The sequence below is a fragment of the Leucopleurus acutus genome (genome assembly GCF_964270905.1).
Source record: "Leucopleurus acutus genome assembly, chromosome: 2".
Taxonomy (NCBI): domain Eukaryota; kingdom Metazoa; phylum Chordata; class Mammalia; order Artiodactyla; family Delphinidae; genus Leucopleurus; species Leucopleurus acutus.
Window position 1 is genome coordinate 81,853,847 of NC_139143.1, and position 20,591 is coordinate 81,874,437.

At 43.7% G+C, this 20,591-nt stretch overlaps 3 protein-coding genes across 4 annotated transcripts in view; 2 read left to right on the forward strand and 1 right to left on the reverse strand.

Annotated features, from left to right (window-relative positions):
• The window catches only part of NUP210L (nucleoporin 210 like), a gene marked incomplete at its 3' end in the record, with an annotated part of 78,059 nt that extends 67,712 nt beyond the window's left edge, over nt 1–10,347 (forward strand). The window contains exons 32-38 of the mRNA XM_082834566.1: nt 1,150–1,276; nt 3,862–4,011; nt 5,690–5,940; nt 6,456–6,660; nt 9,471–9,572; nt 10,075–10,149; nt 10,247–10,347. Coding sequence (XP_082690692.1) covers nt 1,150–1,276; nt 3,862–4,011; nt 5,690–5,940; nt 6,456–6,660; nt 9,471–9,572; nt 10,075–10,149; nt 10,247–10,347 — 1,011 coding nt within the window. The remainder of the gene's footprint in view (nt 1–1,149; nt 1,277–3,861; nt 4,012–5,689; nt 5,941–6,455; nt 6,661–9,470; nt 9,573–10,074; nt 10,150–10,246) is intronic.
• On the reverse strand, nt 9,161–12,362 carry RPS27 (ribosomal protein S27). 2 transcript variants are annotated; one of them, XR_014326032.1, is made up of 5 exons: nt 12,306–12,362; nt 11,907–12,015; nt 11,231–11,341; nt 10,679–10,857; nt 9,161–9,640 (listed from the first exon to the last, which is right to left on the reverse strand). XR_014326032.1 is itself a non-coding variant. In XM_082834576.1 (4 exons), the coding sequence occupies exons 1-4, from the start codon at nt 12,309–12,311 to the stop codon at nt 10,829–10,831; spliced, it is 255 nt and encodes an 84-aa protein (XP_082690702.1). In that variant the 5' UTR covers nt 12,312–12,362; the 3' UTR covers nt 10,674–10,828. The 2 variants fall into 2 exon arrangements, 1 of the variants encoding a protein (XP_082690702.1); XM_082834576.1 differs by lacking the exon at nt 9,161–9,640 and having other exon boundaries at nt 10,674–10,857.
• A 3,006-nt stretch (nt 12,363–15,368) lies between these two features.
• On the forward strand, nt 15,369–19,894 carry RAB13 (RAB13, member RAS oncogene family). Its single transcript, XM_082865752.1, has 8 exons — nt 15,369–15,606; nt 17,294–17,354; nt 18,205–18,265; nt 18,505–18,582; nt 18,688–18,777; nt 18,898–18,963; nt 19,068–19,121; nt 19,338–19,894. The coding sequence occupies exons 1-8, from the start codon at nt 15,483–15,485 to the stop codon at nt 19,413–19,415; spliced, it is 612 nt and encodes a 203-aa protein (XP_082721878.1). The 5' UTR covers nt 15,369–15,482; the 3' UTR covers nt 19,416–19,894.
• Nucleotides 19,895–20,591: the final 697 nt, after the last annotated feature.

Consider the following 20,591-nt stretch of genomic DNA (forward strand, 5'->3'; position numbering starts at 1 on the left):
AAGAACCATGTTGCCTGAGTTAGAATTCAGGTTCCATATCCATACTCAAAGGGGAGGGGGCAAAGTCAAACACTTCCTGGTTCCCATCAGCCTCCAGCGGGGGGACGTGTTCATTTTTCATCCCTGCAGTCGCTCACAGGTGGGCCTGGTCAAGATGTTTCCTGTGAGCTAAACAAAGGTATTTTAGCTTAATGCTCATTTCCTGGGAAGCAGGGTTCCCAGAGATGGGCCTTTATGTATAATTTAAGCTTGTAGGCAACATCCCTTTAGTGATTAACTTGTAGTAGAATACAAAAGGTTCTTCCCTATTACAGTTTTAAGGTCCTTGAATATATGAAAAAATAAAAAACTATGGTAGTACTGAGGAGACTGGACAGTACACTGCATTTAAATTGAAGGAATTTGGGAGGAATCCCCTGGTGGTGCAGTGGTTAGGACTCTGCGCTTCCACTGCAGGGGGCATGGGTTTGATCCCTGGTAGGGGAACTAAGAAGTAAGATCCTGCATGCTGTGTGCCACAGCCAAAAAAAACAAAGAGGGCAAGGATACCCAAAGGAGTTAGAATCCAAAAATAAATAAATAAACCAATAAGTTGAAGGTATTTGGGGGGAAAGGGCCATCATTATCACCATCTTCTCTCAATGTAATCATTAAGCACTTGCCTTATATTCAAGGCACAATACAGGATGTACAAAGATATATTAGGGTTCTAAGTTGAAATGTAGAATCTAATGGGAGGAATTTTAACAAGTATAAAAATACCTACAATATAAGGCAGAACATTACAAGTATTTTGAGAGAAACAATACTTTGAGGTTTCAGAAAAGTTGAGATTATATGCAACTAAAGAGAGAAAAAGAAAACTTTCTAAAGGAAATTGCAACTGTCTTCAAAGACATCTAATAGGGGGGAATCATACAAAGGGAATATATGTCAGAAGGAATAATGCACAAAGACCTCCTTTTAGAAAAAAATGTTATTTTCTTCTCAAAAGTAAACAAATTTTGTGGTTCTCAAATATGTGATCACTAGAAGGGCAATTTGCTCGTGTGAAACTGCTTTCAGCTAAATAAGTTATGAGGGATGGAGAAGAAGGGAACCAGATTCTCTAAGAACTTAGGTACCAATTTTCCTTTGGTTTGCTGACAGGTGGTGATCCATGCATCATCAAGATTAACACTCAGTTATGACCTTAAGACTTATCTCACCAATACCCTCAATTCAACTGTGTTCAAGCTCTTCATCACCACTGGCAGAAATGGTGTCAATCTTAAAGGTCAGCAATCTCTTTATAGTTCTGGGTCATTATTCCCACCTTTCCCATTCTCCCTCATTTGCCCCTTTGAATTAGCAATACAAGTTTTCTTTCATTTCAAAATTGATTCTACTTTTACAAAGAAATCACTGAGGGACTTCCAGGGTGGTCCAGTAGTAAAGAATCTGCCTTCCAATGCAGGGGACGCGGGTTCGATCCCTGGCTGGGGAACAACTAAGCCCGTGAGCCACAACTACTGAGCCCTTGCGCCTCAACAAGAGAGCCTGCATGCTGCAAACTACAGAGCCCACGCGCTCTGGAGCCCGCATGCTCTGAGGCCCGCGCGCCACAGCTAGAGAAAAACCCGCACGCCATAACTAGGGAGAAGCCCGTGTGCTGTAAGGAAGAGCCCACGAGCTGCAAGGAAAGATCCCACATGCTGCAACCAAGACCCGACGCAGCCAAATGATTAAAAAAAAAAAAAAAATCATTGAGCGCTATAAGACCTAAGAAATTATGACTGGATTAAGGTTTTGAAATAGGCTCAACCTAGTCACTGTTGTCTTTTTAGTTATAACCCTGAGATCAGGAGGTAGCCTAGACCAAGGATTTCCAAACATGGCTGATTTTTAAGGTTATCCAAAGAAATTTTTAAAAAGTAGATTCTTAGGCTCCATCCAGATTTAATAAATTTGGGATAGAGCCTAGGATACAATTTTTTTTTTTTCGTTGCATTGGGTCCTTGTTTCTGCGCACAGTCTTTCTCTAGTGGTGGTGAGCGGGGGCTATTCTTCATTGCAGTGCACGGGCTTCTCGTTGCAGTGGCTTCTCTTGTTGCAGAGCACAGGCTCTAGGCGCACGGGCTTCAGTAGCTGCAGCATGCAGGCCCTGGAGCACACAGGCTTCAGTAGTTGTGGCGCAAAGGCTTAGTTGCTCCATGGCATGTGGGATCTTCCCGGACCAGGGCTCGAACCCGTGTCCCCTGCATTGGCAGGTGGATTCTTAACCACTGCACCACCAAGGAAGTCCAAGATACAATTCTTTTAAAGCTTCCCAAGACTTGAGAATTGTTGGACTAGATGATATCTGAAATGTTATTGGCTCAGCAAATTTGCCTTGTGCTTTTCTTTTTTCATTCTGTATTGGGCCATGATTTACTGTCAAAAAAAAAGGGGAGGAAAGATAACTAAAATACAAGAAGCTTCTAATAGATTCCAAATGCTATGTTAGGAATTTTTATATCTTTTATCTCATTTAACAATCTCATCATGTAGTGATTATCATCATTTTAAAGATGAGAATACTGGGAATTGCCTGGCAGTCCAGTGGTTAGGATTCTACGCTCTCACCATCAAGGGCCTGGGTTCAATCCCTGGTTGGGAAAAAAAAAAGATGAGAACACTAAGTCTAAGAGCAAGTAATTTGTACAAGGTAACAACCAGTTAGTGGCAGGAGTGGTGGATATGCTCCACTCCAAAGTCCATGTACATCCTTTCATTCCTCTTTTTTTAAAGAACAAATTCCAGATTTGGGGGCAGAGAGAAGGTAAGGGTGGGGAGAGGGTAGGGGGCGAGAAAACACAAACCAACCAGAGAAGTCCAGAATATAACAGAATATAACTGTTTATAAAACAAGATAATTTAAACTCTAATTGCCCTGTTTATCCTTCAATTTTAAGCACTTAATATATTTTCTTTTCACAGTAGGTATTTAATCTTAAAAATACAATCTAACTATGTATGTATAAATAAGAACACTTGATCATTAAAATTCTCCAGGTTCTTTTACCAAGTATTAAATGTTTCTTCATAATTCACTCATTGTTTCTTCATATTCACTCACTGTTGTCTACCTTATTAAATTTTACAAGGAGACTGTAATTCTCCCCCACCCCCACCCCGGCAGAATCTTTCTAAAACCACAACTATTACAAAATCTCATGTAACAGTTCTTTTGATATTGCTGATAGTCTCCAAAAGATGAGAATGGTCCCTAGACTGCTGGCAACTGAGAAAGAGCTGTAGCAAACTAAGACCGTTAAGAAACTGTGCAGGGGAAAATCCTGTTAACAAGACATAGTTCCTATTTAATTTAAAATGCATCCATTGCAGCTGACCCAACCTTGGTGCCAGTCTGTTTCTTGCTGGCTATGTGGCTCCTGTTTAAGGCACCACTTGTAATGAACTTCTAGAGATCTTTGACTTGAATCATGCTGCAAAACAGTATGTTTTGGAAAACAAACCTTCCTAGACTTAAAAGCTACCTCCCAAGTGTAGCACTTTATTTCCAACAACTGTCCAATTTCTGTGTAATCTTATTCCCACTGATGAATTCCAAAAACCTTTGAAAGAGGACAGCAGCTATGATATTGATAATAGAAGCCCCATTATAGTCACAAACTAGCAGAAGCAAGGGTCTTACAATCCTCTTTCACCTTGATTCTGGTAGGACCCAACAGAGCTGGCAAGTAGACAGCTGTAGCAAGTCAAGGAGAACTGACCCTTTGTTTTGTTTGTTTTTTTAGTACCAAACTGCCTCTATATAATAGCCTCCCCTTTTACAAATTCCCCTTAGTGAGAGCTATTTCTCTCTTTTCTGCTCATTAGGATCCTGCACCCCAAGTCAGGCCTTGGCCATTACAACAACACTTCTTCCAGAGACCCTCATGCTGTGCCACGTACAGTTCAGTAATACTTTACTAGACATTCCAGCAAGTAAAGTCTTTCATGTCCATTCAGATTTCAGCATGGAGAAAGGTGGGTTCCACCAGTTGAATCTGGTTTCCCCCTTGTTTTCACATTTGTGCAAATGTCACTTTCTTATTGGATTGCATTTCTACTTTCCAGTTTCATCTGCTATATAACTGTGGAATCTTTCTCAGTCAGCATTTTTATTCAACAAACTTTTAACACATGTCTATAATATACTATGCTTTTCTATTATAACTTACTACTTTCTCCTTTGTTAGCCTGTTATCTTTGTGAGGGCTTGGATTATGTCTCATTCATCTTTTATCCCCAACTAGTAGCACAGTGTTTCAATGTTGCTGAACTGAAGGATATTCCAAGCAGAACAGCATTAACAAGTGGAAAGCAGAAACAGGCATGACACTGGGAGGACTTTAAATAAATCAGTCGACTGATCTAAAATGAGACAATTCATGTCAAATGTAAATAGGTAATGCTGTATCATGGAAGAGCTTCTACTCCAAGGTCAGGCAGTTTGAATGGTATGAGTAATGAGAAACCACTGATGGAAGGTTCATTCAGCAAACCGTTGAGCACCAAACAGAATGCCTGGTACCAGGACAGGCCCTGGAGGTACAGCAGAGTAAGACAAGGCTTTTAACTCTTACTAGAATTGCACAGGGCGATTAGTTATAGAATAAAGATATACATGGGATGCTAGGACACCAGAAAGGAGTATCTACATCAAACCTGGCAGTTAGTGTGAGGTTTTACAGAGGAAATAACCTTTAGAAGGATGACTAGGACTGAGGTAGATGTGAAGAGAACAGGACATTCCAGGCAACATACAGCCCTGGAAAAGTTTTCAAAAATAAGTTTAAAGTATACAATGGCAGGGCTTCCCTGGTGGCGCAGTGGTTGAGAGTCTGCCTGCCGATGCAGGGGACACGGGTTTGTGCCCCGGTCCGGGAAGATCCCACATGCCGTGGAGCGGCTGGGCCCGTGAGCCATGGCCGCTGAGCCTGCGCGTCCGGAGCCTGTGCTCTGCAACGGGAGAGGCCACAACAGTGAGAGGCCCGCGTACTGCAAAAGAAAAAAAAAAAGTATACAGTGGCAGTACCCAGAATGGATAAGAAAGAATGAGAGGCAAGGAGACTAGTAAATGCAATTTACATTGCAATAATCCAAGCATGAATTGATGAGTGTCTAGACCAGACTAACAGAGAAATACTAACAGAGGGGCCAGATGTGAGACATTTCAAAGGATGAGTTAGCAAGATCTAGATATAGGAATGAAGGAATAGATGTCAAAAGACAACTGAGGTTGAGCATGGGTAACTAGAAAAACAATACTATTGACAGAAATAAGGCCATCAAGAGGTGGTTTGATAGAGAAGTGATTAAACCATGTTCAAAGCTTGCCTTTCTTCCACAAAACCCTTTACTGATCCAACTCTGACTACTTCATCCTATATCACCTTAATTTCCATTTACACTGTATTATTTAATACTCCCTGACATGTCAATTTACCAATAATGGTATCCTTAAGTTCAATTGTGGGTTCCCTGGGACTGTTTCATCTTTGGTAAACTCCTCCATAGTGGCCAACAGTATGCTAATAGTGAATACTCAAAACTTGAGTTCACATTCTGAATTTGCATGTAAATATTTTTCCTTCCTATCCTAATCCAGTTGGCTAAATAGAGCCTCTGAACCTTCCTGCTCAGTTTTTCCTCTTTTCTTCAGGGGTTTATGTCTGCCTAATCAAGGTTCGACCCCAGTCAGAGGAGCTACTCCAGGCCCTCAGCACGGCTGACACCTCAATCTATGGTTGGGCCTCGCTTGTCAGTGAGCATAGCAAGAATGGAATGCAAAGAATCCTCATTCCTTTTATCCCAGCCTTTTACATCAATCAATCAGAATTGGTTCTTAGCCACAAAAAAGACATCGGGGAGCTAAGAGTACTGGGAGTGGACAGAGTTCTTGAGAAACTAGAGGTATGTTAAGGACTGAAGCAAAACAGGTCAGGGTTTTGAAAAAGAGATTTTTCATTCTCAGTCCAGGGTAAAGGAACAGTTACTGAATGACTTGATAAAATTCACCACAGGAAATTCTTAAACAAAATGAAGAAAATCTGTCCCCTTCACAATGCCAGGGGGGCCCCCAGAGTCCAAACTCTAGGTCAAGAGCCTTGTCAGTCTGGAAGATAACACAAATACTTTTATGTGTATATATATATAAATATATAAAAATATATAAATATATATATATAACACCAATGCTGGCTTGAAACAATTTTAGAATGCTAGCTTAAAACTTTTTTTGAAGGCTATATTATTCTCACAGATCATCTTCCCTTATCCTTCAACACATCTAAGTGAGAAAAAGTGACTTGTTAGACAGCTAGCTAGAACTAGAAATCCAGATGTCTTACTGTATATGTTGATTTTTGGCATGTATTGACACAAAACTGACTTTTCTATCAAACATGTTCCATCTCCTTTTCTCCAAGGTCTTCCCCAGCTCCCCAGTTCTAGCGGTCTCTGACCAAAGGCACTCTTCCCTCACACGTGGTCTGGCTATCTACCCCATAAAAGTAGTCAACTTCACTTCCCTCCAGCAGATGGCATCACCTGTTTTCATCAATATTTCCTGTGTGCTCACCAGTCAAATTGAGGCTGTGCGAGTGAGAGCTATGAAAGGCAAGTGTGGTACAGGTGAGCATTGGGGGTGCCTATTTTTAATCTAGAGGCAAAAAGAATGCATTATGATTTAGTCAATGGGAAACATTCAGCCACTTGACCAACATTATTCAAGCTAGCTGGGACATGGATCTTTATTCTCCAAGCCTACTCTATAAAATATAACCTTCAGGTAGCTTTCTTATCACTAGCTAGATGTTATACTTAAATACATGTTATGTCAGTTTGTCAGCTTCGTAAGTATACTACTTACCGTGTTTTAAACCTCTTGATAAATGTTTCACTTACTTCAAAAGTATTTAGCAAACCTTTGTGCATCAATGGGCAAATGGTGGTAACCCTAGAACCAAGACTTAGCTTCCCCAAATCCTGATTCTACCATTACCCAGTTTAGAAATGATGTCAAGTTTGGGTGGGATGGGAACCGTTACGGAAAGAGGTATTAGGAAAGCCAGAGAACCATCCTCCTTATATGTGTCACTCCCACTTGCCCATGCCTCAAGGGAAACAGTATTTCTCTTAATTACTGGGAGTGAATTAGGCTGAACCTTAGTACATCTAATGGGTGAAAGGTTTTTGCTTCTATAAGCACCCAATCTGTACGGGTCAATAAATATTCTAAGCATATTTATATGCATTTTAATTCTCATGATTCTAAAGAGTTTTCTAAAACTTTATAAAGATGTTTTTCCCTTTAAAGAGTTGAGAAAATTGAGGTGTTCAGGGTCCCACCAACTAGAAAGTGTTCAACTCTAATCTGTCCTTTCTGTGAAAGCATTTTTTTTTTTTTTTTTTTTGCGGTACGCGGGCCTCTCACTGTTGTGGCCTTTCCCGTTGCGGAGCACAGGCTCTGGACGCGCAGGCTCGGCGGCCATGGCTCACGGGCCCAGCCGCTCCGCGGCATGTGGGATCTTCCCGGACCGGGGCACGAACCCATGTCCCCTGCATCAGCAGGCGGACTCTCAACCACTGCGCCACCAGGGAAGCCCTGAGAGCAGTTTTTAAATCTAGAGTTCATGGATCTCCACAAAGGTCCACAGATAGAACTCAAGGTGTCCATGCCTTGAATGGGGAAAAAAAATTGCATCTTTATTTTCAATTAACCTCTAACTGAAAGTTAGCATTTCCATTGATTATGAGTATAAGCAACAAATCACAGCGGTATTATATGTGACTTTGTCACCAAGGGAAACCATAGATGTTCTCATGTTCCAACTGTCACATCTCAAAACATTTCATTTCAAAATTACATCAAAATTACAGTAGTTATCAGACCTAAAGCCACAAGTTTTTTATTAATAGAGCACACATACTACCGTATCACAAATTAGGCCTTTGAACATTTTGCTAACTGTATATTACAAATTAGGTTTTTTCCCTATTTTCATCAACTCTTGATATTAATTGGTTTCCTTTATTCCTACATTTTATGTTTTGCATTTAAAAACATTCTGAGTTGGGATCCATTGACTTTATCAGACTGCTGAAGTTGCCCATGGCAGAAAAAAAAGTTAAGAACCCCTGCACTTCTTAGAGATAAGAAGGACAAGCAGTATAACAGTACGATCAGAGTGGGTGGGAGTCTTTAGATACAAACATCCAACCTTCAGCTCATTCATGCAAGTGTGTGCCTACTGTTATGTGCCAAGCACGGTCCCTACTTGCAGAAATCAGATTTAAGACAGGGCCCAGGGACTTCCCTGGTGGTACAGTGGCTAAGACTCCACGCTTCCAATACAGGGGGCTTCAGTTCGAACCCTGGTCAGGGAACTAGATGCCACATGCTGCAACTAAGAGTTCACATGCCAAAACTAAAAAGATCTCGCATGCCACAACTAAAAAGATCCCGCGTGCCGCAACTAAGACCCGGCACAGCCAAATACGTAATAAATATTTTAAAAAGACAGGGCCCAACTAAGACAGGAATTAGTTCAATGCAGCCAGAACAAAGGGGTGCTATAAATAAATGTGCCTAAGTTTTATTGGGACTCCCAACAGTGGGACCCGATCAAAGATTAATATAGTCTTGTTTCTACTAGTAAGCAACCTCAAATTAGTCTTCAGAGTGAAGCAGTTTGTAAACAGTGTGAAGTTGTTACAACAGTTGTGAAACAGAGTCTGGTGAGAGGTAAGACCAGTTAAGAGCCCAGAGATAGAGGACCTATGTAAGGGATGCAGAATAGGAACTAGGTCCAAGGCCCTGGTGACAGTTTACCTGGGAAGGCCAGTTAAATTCAGGCAGTTTTGTGGGGCAGGGAAGAGTTCATTTCTAGACACTGAAAAGTTTGAAATAACCAAAGGCAAGTGCCAAGCATGCTTCAAACACAGAAGTCTGAAGTTTTATTGAGGACAAGTTTATAAACATATCAGAATGTACCTGAATAAAAATGGACAAGTAGCCCCTGGATTTAAGAGGTTATTGGTGATCCAACGAAATATTTCATTCAGGTTAGAGGGATTAAAAGGAGAACTTGAATCACCATAGACTATCACAAACTTGGTGAAGGAAAGCAGTCACATGGAGTTAAAGCGCACAGGAAAGGTAACAGGCATTTTAAAGTGGCAAAGAATTTAAATATTCTTTTGTAAGCTGAAAAGAAATGAGACTCAAGAATTGTAATTCACTGTTAGAGAGGTAAAAAACCAAAAAAAGGTAAGAGGAGCTAAGTTCAGTTCACCCCTTTTTCTCTGGTAAGAAGCAAAAGAATTTCCTAGAGGGCTGGGTTTTGACTGTTTCAGCTAGATACTCTTAGGACCACACAAGTTTTTAAATGCAACATCTGTCCTGGATAACTATAATCTTCTTTTATTCTGCCAATGTGTAGATCAATGTGAAGATTCACGTGTCCTCCAGAAGCTCATGGGTTCTTACCAGATTTTCTTTACCCTCTTTGCGGTGTTGGCACCAACAGCTTTCCTCTTTCTAGGTAAGAAGTCCTTATATTCAGCACTGTGGCCTTTTGACTTGGAAACTGCCTTCATTTTATTTCACAAACTAAATGAGGATGAAAATTAGCTGTTTATCACATCTAATTTGGGACATGCAATTGAAACTGATTTAGCCTCCCTAACCCTAGTCACTAGTGGACCAAAGATCCCGCCCAACTTACTAGGAAGCAATGAACTGCATGTGGCCAATAAATACCACTCAGAAGTGGAAATTACTGCTAAACCTTAGATTATAGCTAGTTTTGCTCAAACACATAGCTAGAGATGATTCAAGCAACACAACACGTACTATCATCTACACGTGCATTTCCCATCTCTCAACCAGAAGTTGGAATACCTCTAAAATTCATTGAATAAAAATTTCCTGTAAGTATAATTATTTAATTTGAAGCCTTTTTTTATAGCAATACTTGCCCCCTTAAGGCCTTCCTCCAGTGAAAACAGTTCTCTTTGGTGACATCTCCCTTATTCTTTTTCCAGCATACAATGCCTTCCTAAACAAGATACAGACAGTTCCAGTTGTTTATATACCAACTCTAGGTGCACCACAACCAGGTAAAGAATCACCATCTTTATCACTGAAAAGCTCAGGTATCATCCTCATTCACTTTTATTCACCCTTCATCTATCTCCCTTCCTCCTTTACTTCTAGGTTCTTACACATCCACACGTTCTCCCCCTCCCTTCATGAGTCCACAACCCCCACCAGCGCAGCGTCGGCTACAACATTGGCTTTGGAGTACAAGGCACTAACCTCTGCTTGGACAAGTCCCCTTAACTGCAGGGGGCTGGAAATTTCTAGCCCTAGACCAGGAGCCTAGCACCAACCTCTACACTCATAAACCTCCAAACAAGCCTTCTGAGAACTGTAAATAAAGGATCCTAAGCTGTTTTGTGTTAAAGTGGTGTGCTGGATCGCGTTTTAAAGATCAACTGTCAGTTCTTAATTCTAAGAAAACATAAAAGTGAAAGCAAATACCCCATTTATATACCATTCCAGTTTTTAACCAAGCTCTGCAGATTTATTCAATGAACCTATGGATAGGAATGTCCCAAATGGACTTTTTAAGTATTTGCCACTTACTTGCCCCAAATGACTCTACAGTCCACTCTTCTGATTGCCCCTGAATACGTGAGGTAGGAACTTCCTAGCAGTAAAACAAGACAATAAACAGGACGTATCCAAAATGTGTTTATTCGGATGGTTTCCCATTCATCTTGATTCCAGGGGCTTTTAGTGCTGCTTCCGTCTGAAAGAGCACCCTGCAAGAACAAGTTCCGAAGGTTAACTGACAGCAGCCTACTTACCCTGTCCCACCCCCACAAAACAAAATGATGCCTGATACCCACAGGAAACCTACATCTGTAGTTTTCTCAACTCTTTTAGCTCCTACCTACTCACTTAAAGACAACATCTGCTTCAGTTCATATGAAGCCCCTTTTATCACCCATCCACCCCAGCCTTAGACAGGAGCACTGAGATTAGTGCTTTCTAATTATGCTTTTGGAGAGAGAGAGAAAAAAAAAAAGACTATCAAACCCAACCCTCTTTGCAAGACAGCCTGATAATTTACATTATACATGACCTCTCTCAAGATTCAAACCCCAAAATCACAACATTAATTAAACCATTTACCTTCTGTAAGCCTTGCTTTTCCTCCTGTAGGCTGGCAGAGGACGGTAGAGCAGCCAACACACAAAACTACTGTTTGTGCATGGCTAAAGACGGTGGTGATTTTATAGCATCCTGTGAAAAAACAGCGAGTTACCCTATTTTCCCCAAACCTTTATTCATTTAAACATATGCTGTCATGTATTAACTGTAAAACAAGCATGTTAGGTAAATTCTTGAAATTTACTTTCCTATTCTAAATCGATTACTTGGCTCTAGGTATACATTAAAGCCAACTTAAAAGCAACCTGGACTATCTGCCCCCACCTATGATTTTTTGTTAATGCGTTACCACCATCATCCAAAAAAACTATCCGAGAGTTAACATATAAACAATCCTCTATTTGGTGAGGGGAGAGGCTCAGTAACTGGTCAACGTATCCACTCCCTTGTCTCCAGGTACAAGTATATAAATGACCACAGCAGAAGCCCAACGTAACATTCCAGTGTTTCTCAACACAAAGAAATGTTACGGTCTGCACATAAAGTTTTGAAGGGAGATCACTACGGATCGCTGTTCCTGAAATGCAAAATTTTACCCATCTCAAACAGTCAAATTTTAAGAAATCAGAACCGTTTCAAGGGTACCTTTTTCCTTGGGGTCCAGTGCTTTCCCCACTACTGCAAGTTATCTCCTCACCTGGGCATTTCACATCCATGAAATAGGAATTGGGGCTCTGCACCAGGCGCTTCTTCTTGTGTTTCCTCTTCTCCTCTTCTGGAGAGGGATGAAGGAGATCCTTTGCGAGCTAAGAGAGGCAGAAATGCAGAGATTTAGAAACCATCGGCGCACACGGGATGATCGAAAACAGCCCCCACTGCCACACACCGGGGAGAGCTCGCCCCTCGCCGCCCCTGCTGTCTGCGCAGCTGGGCCGCCATCTTATCGCCTTTCCGCTCCTGTCTATGCAGGAGGCCCCATGGGCCTCTGCAAAGTGCGGAGAGCAAGTGAGAGCCCTCTGCGATCCGAAGTCAGCGTGAGGGGAGAGTGCGGACAGAAGAGCGAGATCGCCACGGAAACCTGCACCAAGGAACTCACAGGCATGTTCTCATGGGGAGGTCGTCACCGTCGGAAAGGAGCGAAAGCGGAAATTCTGCTCCTTAAATCCGCCGTCCCGCAGGAAGTGACGCCTGGGCCTTCTGCCGCCATGTTGGGAAGGTCCTTCTCTCACGGTGTGTGGGCGGCGGGGCGAGGAGGGGGCTGCCATCTTTGGAAGGTCTCTAAATGACAGAACATAGATGAGTCGCCATGTTGAGAGAGTGAACTTGTTCTCTTAAGGTCAGCGTTTGATCTCTGTTGAGGGGTAAATGGACAACTTTTAAATTTCGCGCTGCACTTTAACAATGGGAACTGCTTAGGAAAACAGCGAGACTGAGCCATGTCTGGGACTTATTAAATTTCTTTACTATTTTTCAATTGGTTTAGTTTGCCCATTTTTAACAATTCAGAAATGTAAACATAAAAAAAGGAAGTCCTCATATTTTCCGCACCTCCAGCCTATTCCTAGGGCTAACCATTGTTAAATTTTATTCTCTCCCTTCCATCTTTCCCTCTAATACTAATTACATCACTCACTTATGTAGTACTTATTTGTGCATTGTTCTGACTGCTTTTCACATGTTAATTAATCGTCACAACAACTCCATCAGGTTGATACTATTATTATCCACATTTTACAGATAGGGAAAGTGATGTCCAGAGACATTAAACAGATTGTCCAAAGTATGCTACTAGACTGCCTTCCAAAAAGGTTGTGCCAGTTTACATTCCCACATCCTTTCCCCCACACTTTCACCAGCACCGCCTTTCCAAGATTTCTAATCTTGGCAGCATCGACACTCTTGACAGGGAATGAGAAGAAAAAAATGAAGAACAAATCATGGTCTTCTACAGTAATGATCAAAGGGTTAGAATGTCCATTTGTCATAAAGGAGGGGCGAAGATGACCCAAATGGCATCTGGGGACCTGTTTAATTCCAAAGGAATGGAATAGGGCAAGGGATGTGAGTTCTAGTCAAGACTGTACTGGTAAACGTTTAACACCTGACTATATGGGAGGGGAGCCCTGATTTGTTGTCTTTGCTAATTTCAATGGCGTAAATACTCCCACCGTGGCCAATTTCAGACTATCAATGTGATATCATTAAACACGGATTTGGAAAGAGATAAGCACAATCTGTTCTCATGAGCCACTAAGGATTGGTTCCAGCACACTACTGACGGGTGAGAAAAACCTCTGAGGAAGTGACATTTAAGCTGAAATCTGAAAGACAAGGAATCAACCAAGCAGCAGTTTGGGGGAATAGAATTCTAGGCTGAGGGAAGAGCTTGTGAATATAAAACCAGAGACCGAATGAACCTGCCAAAATTGGGGGTGGGGGGAGGCATTGTTGCAGAAGCTCAGAGAGCTAGGGGGAGAGTAGTATGGAGATGAGGCTCCAGTGAAAGCAGGTATACAGCAGCATAAGTACAATTTAGAGAGGTGAAAAAGAAAATATATTGCTGGGTATGAAGAGTCCAGATCCAGACAAAATAAAATGAAATGAAAAAGAATTGATGGATTTTTATCAGAACAATCCATGAACATTGAAGAGTAATTTAAAGGGCTGGAGAGAGATGGTTTGGCCAGCGAGAAATAGAGGACACTCAAGGTTTGTAATACAGCTTGAAGACATAATGGCTGGTGAGATAAAGGACAAAAGGGGATTGAATAGTTGTGTTTGAGAAAGGACGAACATTGGCACACAAGGTAACGGAGGATAAGTAAAGTGACAAGAGATGCCTTCTCACAACCAGTACGGTATCCTTATACAGGAACTATTCTACTGATCTGCTATTAGAAAAGCAGATATTTTGAGTAATTTTTTCCAAAGGCAAAGATAAATTTGTTTCTTTATAGCTGTGTTCTCCATATTTCAGCTTCCTGGTTGCCAAGGCTACACATTCACAGTCTGTTCAGTGGGGTGTCAGGAGTACTGTCTCAGGGCTGTGTTAAAAGATCCAGATCTCATGAAAAGAACGAGACCAGACATTTGTAGTCCCAATCTCTGTCTTCCTGAGCTGGCATGTCAGAGAATTCACACACAGGGTCCCAGAAGAAAGACTGTTCAAAATGAAGCTCCAGAATGTATCTAGGTGAAGTCTGCGTGTGTGTGTGTGTGTGTGTGTGTCTGTGTGTGTGTGTCTGTGTGTGTGTGTGCTGATTTCTATAGTGTAATTACTTTTAATTTTCACTCTGTTCCACCAGGGGGCAGACTGACTCAACGAATAGCCACCAACTCCAGGCATCCCGCTTTTTTCAAAAGGAATAGGGATTCTAAAACTAAGGGCTTGGGACACTAACACCAGAATTCTAGAACTGCCCCAGAAGGATTCTGTTTTCCCTGAGTCGCCCCTCCAAAAATCAGTCCCCAATTTTTGGCAACTCCCAGTCTGTCCTGGCCTTCACCCTTATTCCCCCAAACTTCCCTTTCCCTTAATTCCTCTAAAATTCCTCTTTCCCTGGTCATTTTGATTAAACTTCTACTTCACATCACCCCAGCGTCTCTGGCTTCAGACTGGAACAGTGAAGTCAAAAGAGGGGGGACGGGGGCTTCCCTGGTGGCGCAGTGGTTAAGAATCCATCTGCCAGTGAAGGGGACACGGGTTCGAACCCTGGTCCAGGAGATCCCACATGCCGCAGAGCAACTAAGCCCGTGTGCCACAACTCCTGAGCCCGCGTGCCACAACTACGGAAGCCCACGCGTCTAGAGCCTGTAACAAGAGAAGCCACCGCAATGAGAAGCCCGCACACTGCAACGAAGAGTAGCCCCCGCTCGCTGCAACTAGAGAAAGCCGCGCGCAGCAACAAAGACCCAACACAGCCAAAAATAAAATAAGTAAATAAATAAATAATTTTTTTAAAAAAAAAAAAGGGGGACGATAGTAAGCAAAAAGCTATGGGAAATGGCTAGGGAGACAGGCCAGTGTTGGCTGGGAAGGGAAAGCCCAGAAAGCCGAAGTCTGGGCTGGCCTCCTTGGCCAGCAGAAAGGGGTGGGCGGGCAGGGGGTGGGGCCCAGAGGAGTGCCGCCTCTCCTTTTTCCCGGAGCCTGGGCGGAGAGGGAGGAAAACTTCCTGGCCTGGGCTCCGGGGCTGCTCTGTTTGCCAACCCTCCAATCCCGCCTACCAGTGCACAGCGCTTCCCCACCCCTCTCCCGGCACCCCCAGTGTCCGCCATGGCCAAAGCCTACGACCACCTCTTCAAGTTGCTGCTGATCGGGGACTCAGGGGTGGGCAAGACTTGTCTGATCATTCGCTTTGCAGAGGACAACTTCAACAACACTTACATCTCCACCATCGGTGAGCCCACTGACCATACCCTAGATCCCCGACTCCCCCATGCCCTCATCCTCAGGCTCTTGGATTACTTGTGGCCCACTTTTAATTCCCCTTAGAGTCAGGCTTCTGAACTCCAGTCCCTGAACCCCGTCTCAGACCCATCCCCCTTATATGTCTCCGGATAGTACCCAAACCTCTAACCTCTCTGAGACCTCCAGGTTACTCCTCAGTTGTGCCAGCCCCTTATTTTCTTGGTACCACCTGTTTCCCTTGTCTCCCCAAAACCACATGAACCCTTCTTTATTTCCCTCTCAGCTCCTCTTCCCCCACCCCCATCCACATAGAACTCTTGATCCACTCTCCACATTTCCTGTATCCCCTCTCCCTGAACATCTGTCTCCCAATTCTGCCAGCCTCTTTCTGTCCCACTGAGTTTGCATACTCTCCCATTGCATTCCCACCTTACCATCTACTTTGCAGTCTCCCTGCCCCTCAACTTAATAGGGGTTGGGGAAGATGGAACAGAGTGGCTGGGTATGCTGGAGAGTGACCCAAGGACTGTGATCAGGAATATGCAGTCAGCCTGGTGAGGAAGCCAGAGTGAGGGGACTTTTGGGGTCTCTGAGTCAGCCTGGTGACTCAGCCTCCTCAGGCTTGGGGGAGGTGCACAAGTTTCCACTAAGAACGTTGTCTCCCCTCCTCCCCCTCATCATTCTTTTTTTTTTTAAATTTATTTATTTTATTTATTTATTTTCGGCTGTGTTGGGTCTTTGTTGCTGCGCACGGCCTTTCTCTAGTTGCGGCGAGCAGGGCTACTCTTCCTTGAGGTGCACAGGCTTCTCACTGCGGTGGCTTCTCCTGTTGCAGAGCATGGGCTCTAGGTGCGCGGACTTCAGTAGTTGTGGCACTCGGGCTCAGTAGTTGTGGCACGCGGGCTCTAGAGCACAGGCTCAGTAGTTGCGGTGCATGGGCTTTGTTGCTCTGCGGCATGTGGGATCTTCCCGGGCCAGGGCTCAAACCCATGTCCCCTGCATTGGCAGGTGGATTCTTAATCACTGTGCCACCAGGGAAGCCCCCCTCTCATCATTCTTAATCTCCTCTGGCCTGGGAAATAAGACAAGGAGAGTATCAAGACATTCTGGTTAGAAAGAGGAGAGAAAAATGCTCCTCTCTCCTAATTCAGTCTTGGGGGAATCTTGTTTAGCCTCAAATTTTCTTGTTTCCAAGCCTGGCCTACTAGTTAATTCACATAGACTGTCATCAGTTACCTTTTTCCTTGCTCTTTACCCTGTAGGGCCAGGAGGGTAGGTGGGAGAACTGGGAGTAGAGGGTTCTAAGAAAACAGAAAGAAAAAGGAATCTGAAAGCAATATTTTGGGGGAGACAGATTGAATTGAGAGAGTTGTCAGCTGGCATGGCTAAGCGGACCCAATACAAGTGCCTTAGAGGCCTTAAGCCTCCTTGCAGAATTTTCATCACCTTCTCCCCTACAAAGCCTGTAAAATCTAAGTAAAAACAATATGCTTGCTATACAAATACAGCTTTGAGAAAATCCCCCTAGTTTTACACTTCCTACAAGATTGCTTCCCAAGTGCCTGCCCTGCAGAATTTCTGGCACTGCCACTGCTCCATTCCTGTCCCTCTCACCACACACTTTTACATGCATGTATATGCATGTCTCAATTTCAGTGTACACTCTCCACCTCTAGGAATTGATTTCAAGATCCGCACTGTGGATATAGAGGGGAAAAAGATCAAACTGCAAGTCTGGTGAGTGAATCCCTCAGGACTCCTAAGCCAGACTTCCTCATTTACCTCCTATAGGTGTTTCTCTTCTTTTTAGCTTCATTTCTCTCCCTTTCCCAACGCTCCTTCCAGTACATTTTCTAATCCATTTCTGTCACCTCATTCAGATGTCCTTTCATCTCTCTTCCTGCTTACTCAACTATTTTCAGCTTTTTTGTAATTCTCTTGCCTCTCCTGGGCCTGGAGCATCCTCTGAACTTGGCAACTGTCTAGCTAGATCAATTGTCTGTTGAACTATAATGTGGAAACAGGCTCTAAACGGTTAAATAGCAAATAGCAGAATTAAGACTTGACTCTCAGTCTAGTGGAGAGGCCATAAAGCCAAGTGTAGAGGTTTGACCTGACTGCCCTGAGGAAGCTGGAGACCCTAAGGGTGTCAAGTGGTAAAAGGCTTAATGGAGGCATTATGATACAACAGATAAGAGGAGAATGTGGTTCAATCCTGGTTCTGGTACAGAATGACCTTCATCAGTTATTTAGCCTCTCTAAATCTGTTTCCTCATTTGTAAAATAGAGACAATAAAACATGTCTCACAAGGATAGAGTGAAGATTACATAAAATGACACAAATAAAATGATATATACACAGTGCTTGGCACAGAGTAAACAATGAATAAAACAGAAAGACCTGTTTCTTAGGCCTTTACCATCACTCAGTATCAGCTCAACTGTCTTTTATTCCTTTCTTCCTTTACTGTTTCCTGATTCTGTTCCTTTCAGTTGCAAAAGCTAAATTCTTAGGGGGTGGGGTGGGAGTCTCTCTTTGGAGACCTCTTCCCTGTATCCCACCCCATGAAATATTCCACCTCTTCAGGGACACAGCTGGCCAAGAGCGATTCAAGACGATAACTACTGCCTATTACCGTGGAGCCATGGTATGAAGTGTGGTTCTGGACAAGGGATAAGGCATGAGGCACTAGAATGTATGAATATAGAGGGACAGGAGTTGGGGCAGAGAAAAATGGGGAGGGGTACAGTATGGGTTGCAGAAGGTCCCATGTGGCCTAGTGATTAGACTTGTGGATAGAATTTGCAGGGTCACTTAGAGGGCAGTGGGAAGCCTAAACAGGGGAATATGGTACAAGGCTCCATTGTGAACTCTGCCGTTCCCCAGGGCATTATCCTAGTATATGACATCACAGATGAGAAATCCTTCGAGAATATTCAGAACTGGATGAAGAGCATCAAAGAGGTGAGGACCCTCCCAGAGAGACAGGGGAATTGGGTAGAACCTGGAGGATGAAGGAGACTGTGAAAATGAGCAGGACCCAACTTTTACTCTTACCTCTTGTCCCAGAATGCCTCGGCTGGGGTAGAGCGCCTCTTACTGGGGAACAAGTGTGATATGGAGGCCAAGAGGAAGGTCCAGAAGGAGCAGGCCGATAAGGTAAGAGCAGGCTGGGCAATGTTCTAGAACTGGGCCAGGAGGGCCAATATGAGGCCAGATTGCAGGGACTCAGCTGCTGCCCTTCATCCAGCTCTCTTTTTACTGCTTCACTCCGTGCAGTTGGCTCGGGAGCATGGAATCCGATTTTTCGAGACAAGTGCTAAATCCAGCATGAATGTAGATGAGGTGAGACACACCGCATCCTTCATCCCTCAAAGAGACGAGGTATTGGAGGATAGACTTAGCCTCCCCTCCAACCTGTTCTGATCAATCTCTACTTTCCGCATTAGGCTTTCAGTTCCCTGGCCCGGGACATCTTACTCAAGTCAGGAGGCCGGAGATCAGTGAGTTGGTTCTGCTGGGCTAAGTACAACTGTGCATGTGAGTGTGTGTGTGTGTGTGTGTGTGCGCGCGCGCGCGCGCGCGTGTGCGTGTGCGTGTTGTGCACGCGCGCGTTGGGAGTAAAAACTGACGAGAGCAGTGCTAAGACTGCCCACGAGGGTGACCCCAGACCCCAGCTAGCCATTCTCACCCTGACCCCTGTACCCTTCTCCCTCTAGGGAAACAGCAACAAGCCCCCCAGCACTGACCTGAAAACTTGTGACAAGAAGAACACCAACAAGTGCTCCCTGGGCTGAGGACTCCCCTTCTGCCTATCCGCCCTAAGCCTGGAGGCTGAACCTGAGGGAGGCAGGGCTAAGGGGCCGGGCAGGGGAGAAGTAGCACGTGGGGCTTGGAGGGATAGAGATGGGTAGATGGTGGAAGAATGGGGAGAATATGGAGAAGAAAAAAAGGAAGGAGCGAGGAGGAAAGAGGAAAAGAAGGAGGTAAACTAGAGAGGGAAGGAGAGGCAAGAAGAAGGGAAATAATTGAGAAAGTGAAAGAAGGTGAAAAGGAGGTAGGAAGAGAGGGAGGAGGAAAGGAAGGATCGATGGCCCTAAGCCTCAGACCTCTGGGTTTCCAGGGCAAATATAAATGTAAATAAATAATTGATTTATTCTGTTACTGGAGCAGGCTTTAGGGTCCTATGAGAGGCTGGCTCAGCACCACCGTCTGAAGGTTTGGTCCTATCCTGTCACTCTGAATGGTCTTTCTCAGTATTAAAGGCCACCATTTGCACAAATGTCCCTGGTTTGGGTAACTTTCATCATTGTCGGAATTGCTCTCTACTCATAAACCTAATTCTTGTCTCTCTGAGGTTGTTGGTCTGCTTGAATCTGGCTGAGTTCCTGGGATGCCTAATCCTACAGCTCTCCCTTCCCCAGCTGTTTAATTGATGAGGGAAATAAGGAGCAGAGTTTCTTTGAAACTGAAGGTCTGGACATCCTCTTTCCAGCATGGGATTTAGAGGATCCTTGTGTGCAGAGTCTTGTCCAGGAGATTCTAAAAGAGCAGGACTCTTTCTTGGGCTTCCCCAGAGGAGTGACAGCCCTAGCCTCAGGGAAATAGCAGAACCAGTATTTTTTATCCAGTGATTTCTGCTAGCATCTTTGATTCTGCCAAGAATCCCTTTAAGTAACTAGTAAGCATTATTATTTGCTTTTATAGGTGAGGAAAATGAGACACAGAAGAGGTTCATTTGGTCATAAATATTTATTGAGCATCTACTATGTGCCAAGCACAATGGTCAAGTTAATATAACCTCTGGGTGGTACTTACTAGAAAAGGGACTAGTAAAATTTAACAAAAACTGCCCATAACTACTGAATAACAAAGAAGCAAAACTATTGGCATGCAAAAGAACCACAAAAAAGAAACTTAGACTTGGGACTTCCCTGGTGGTACAGTGGTTAAGACTCCCACTCCCATTGGGA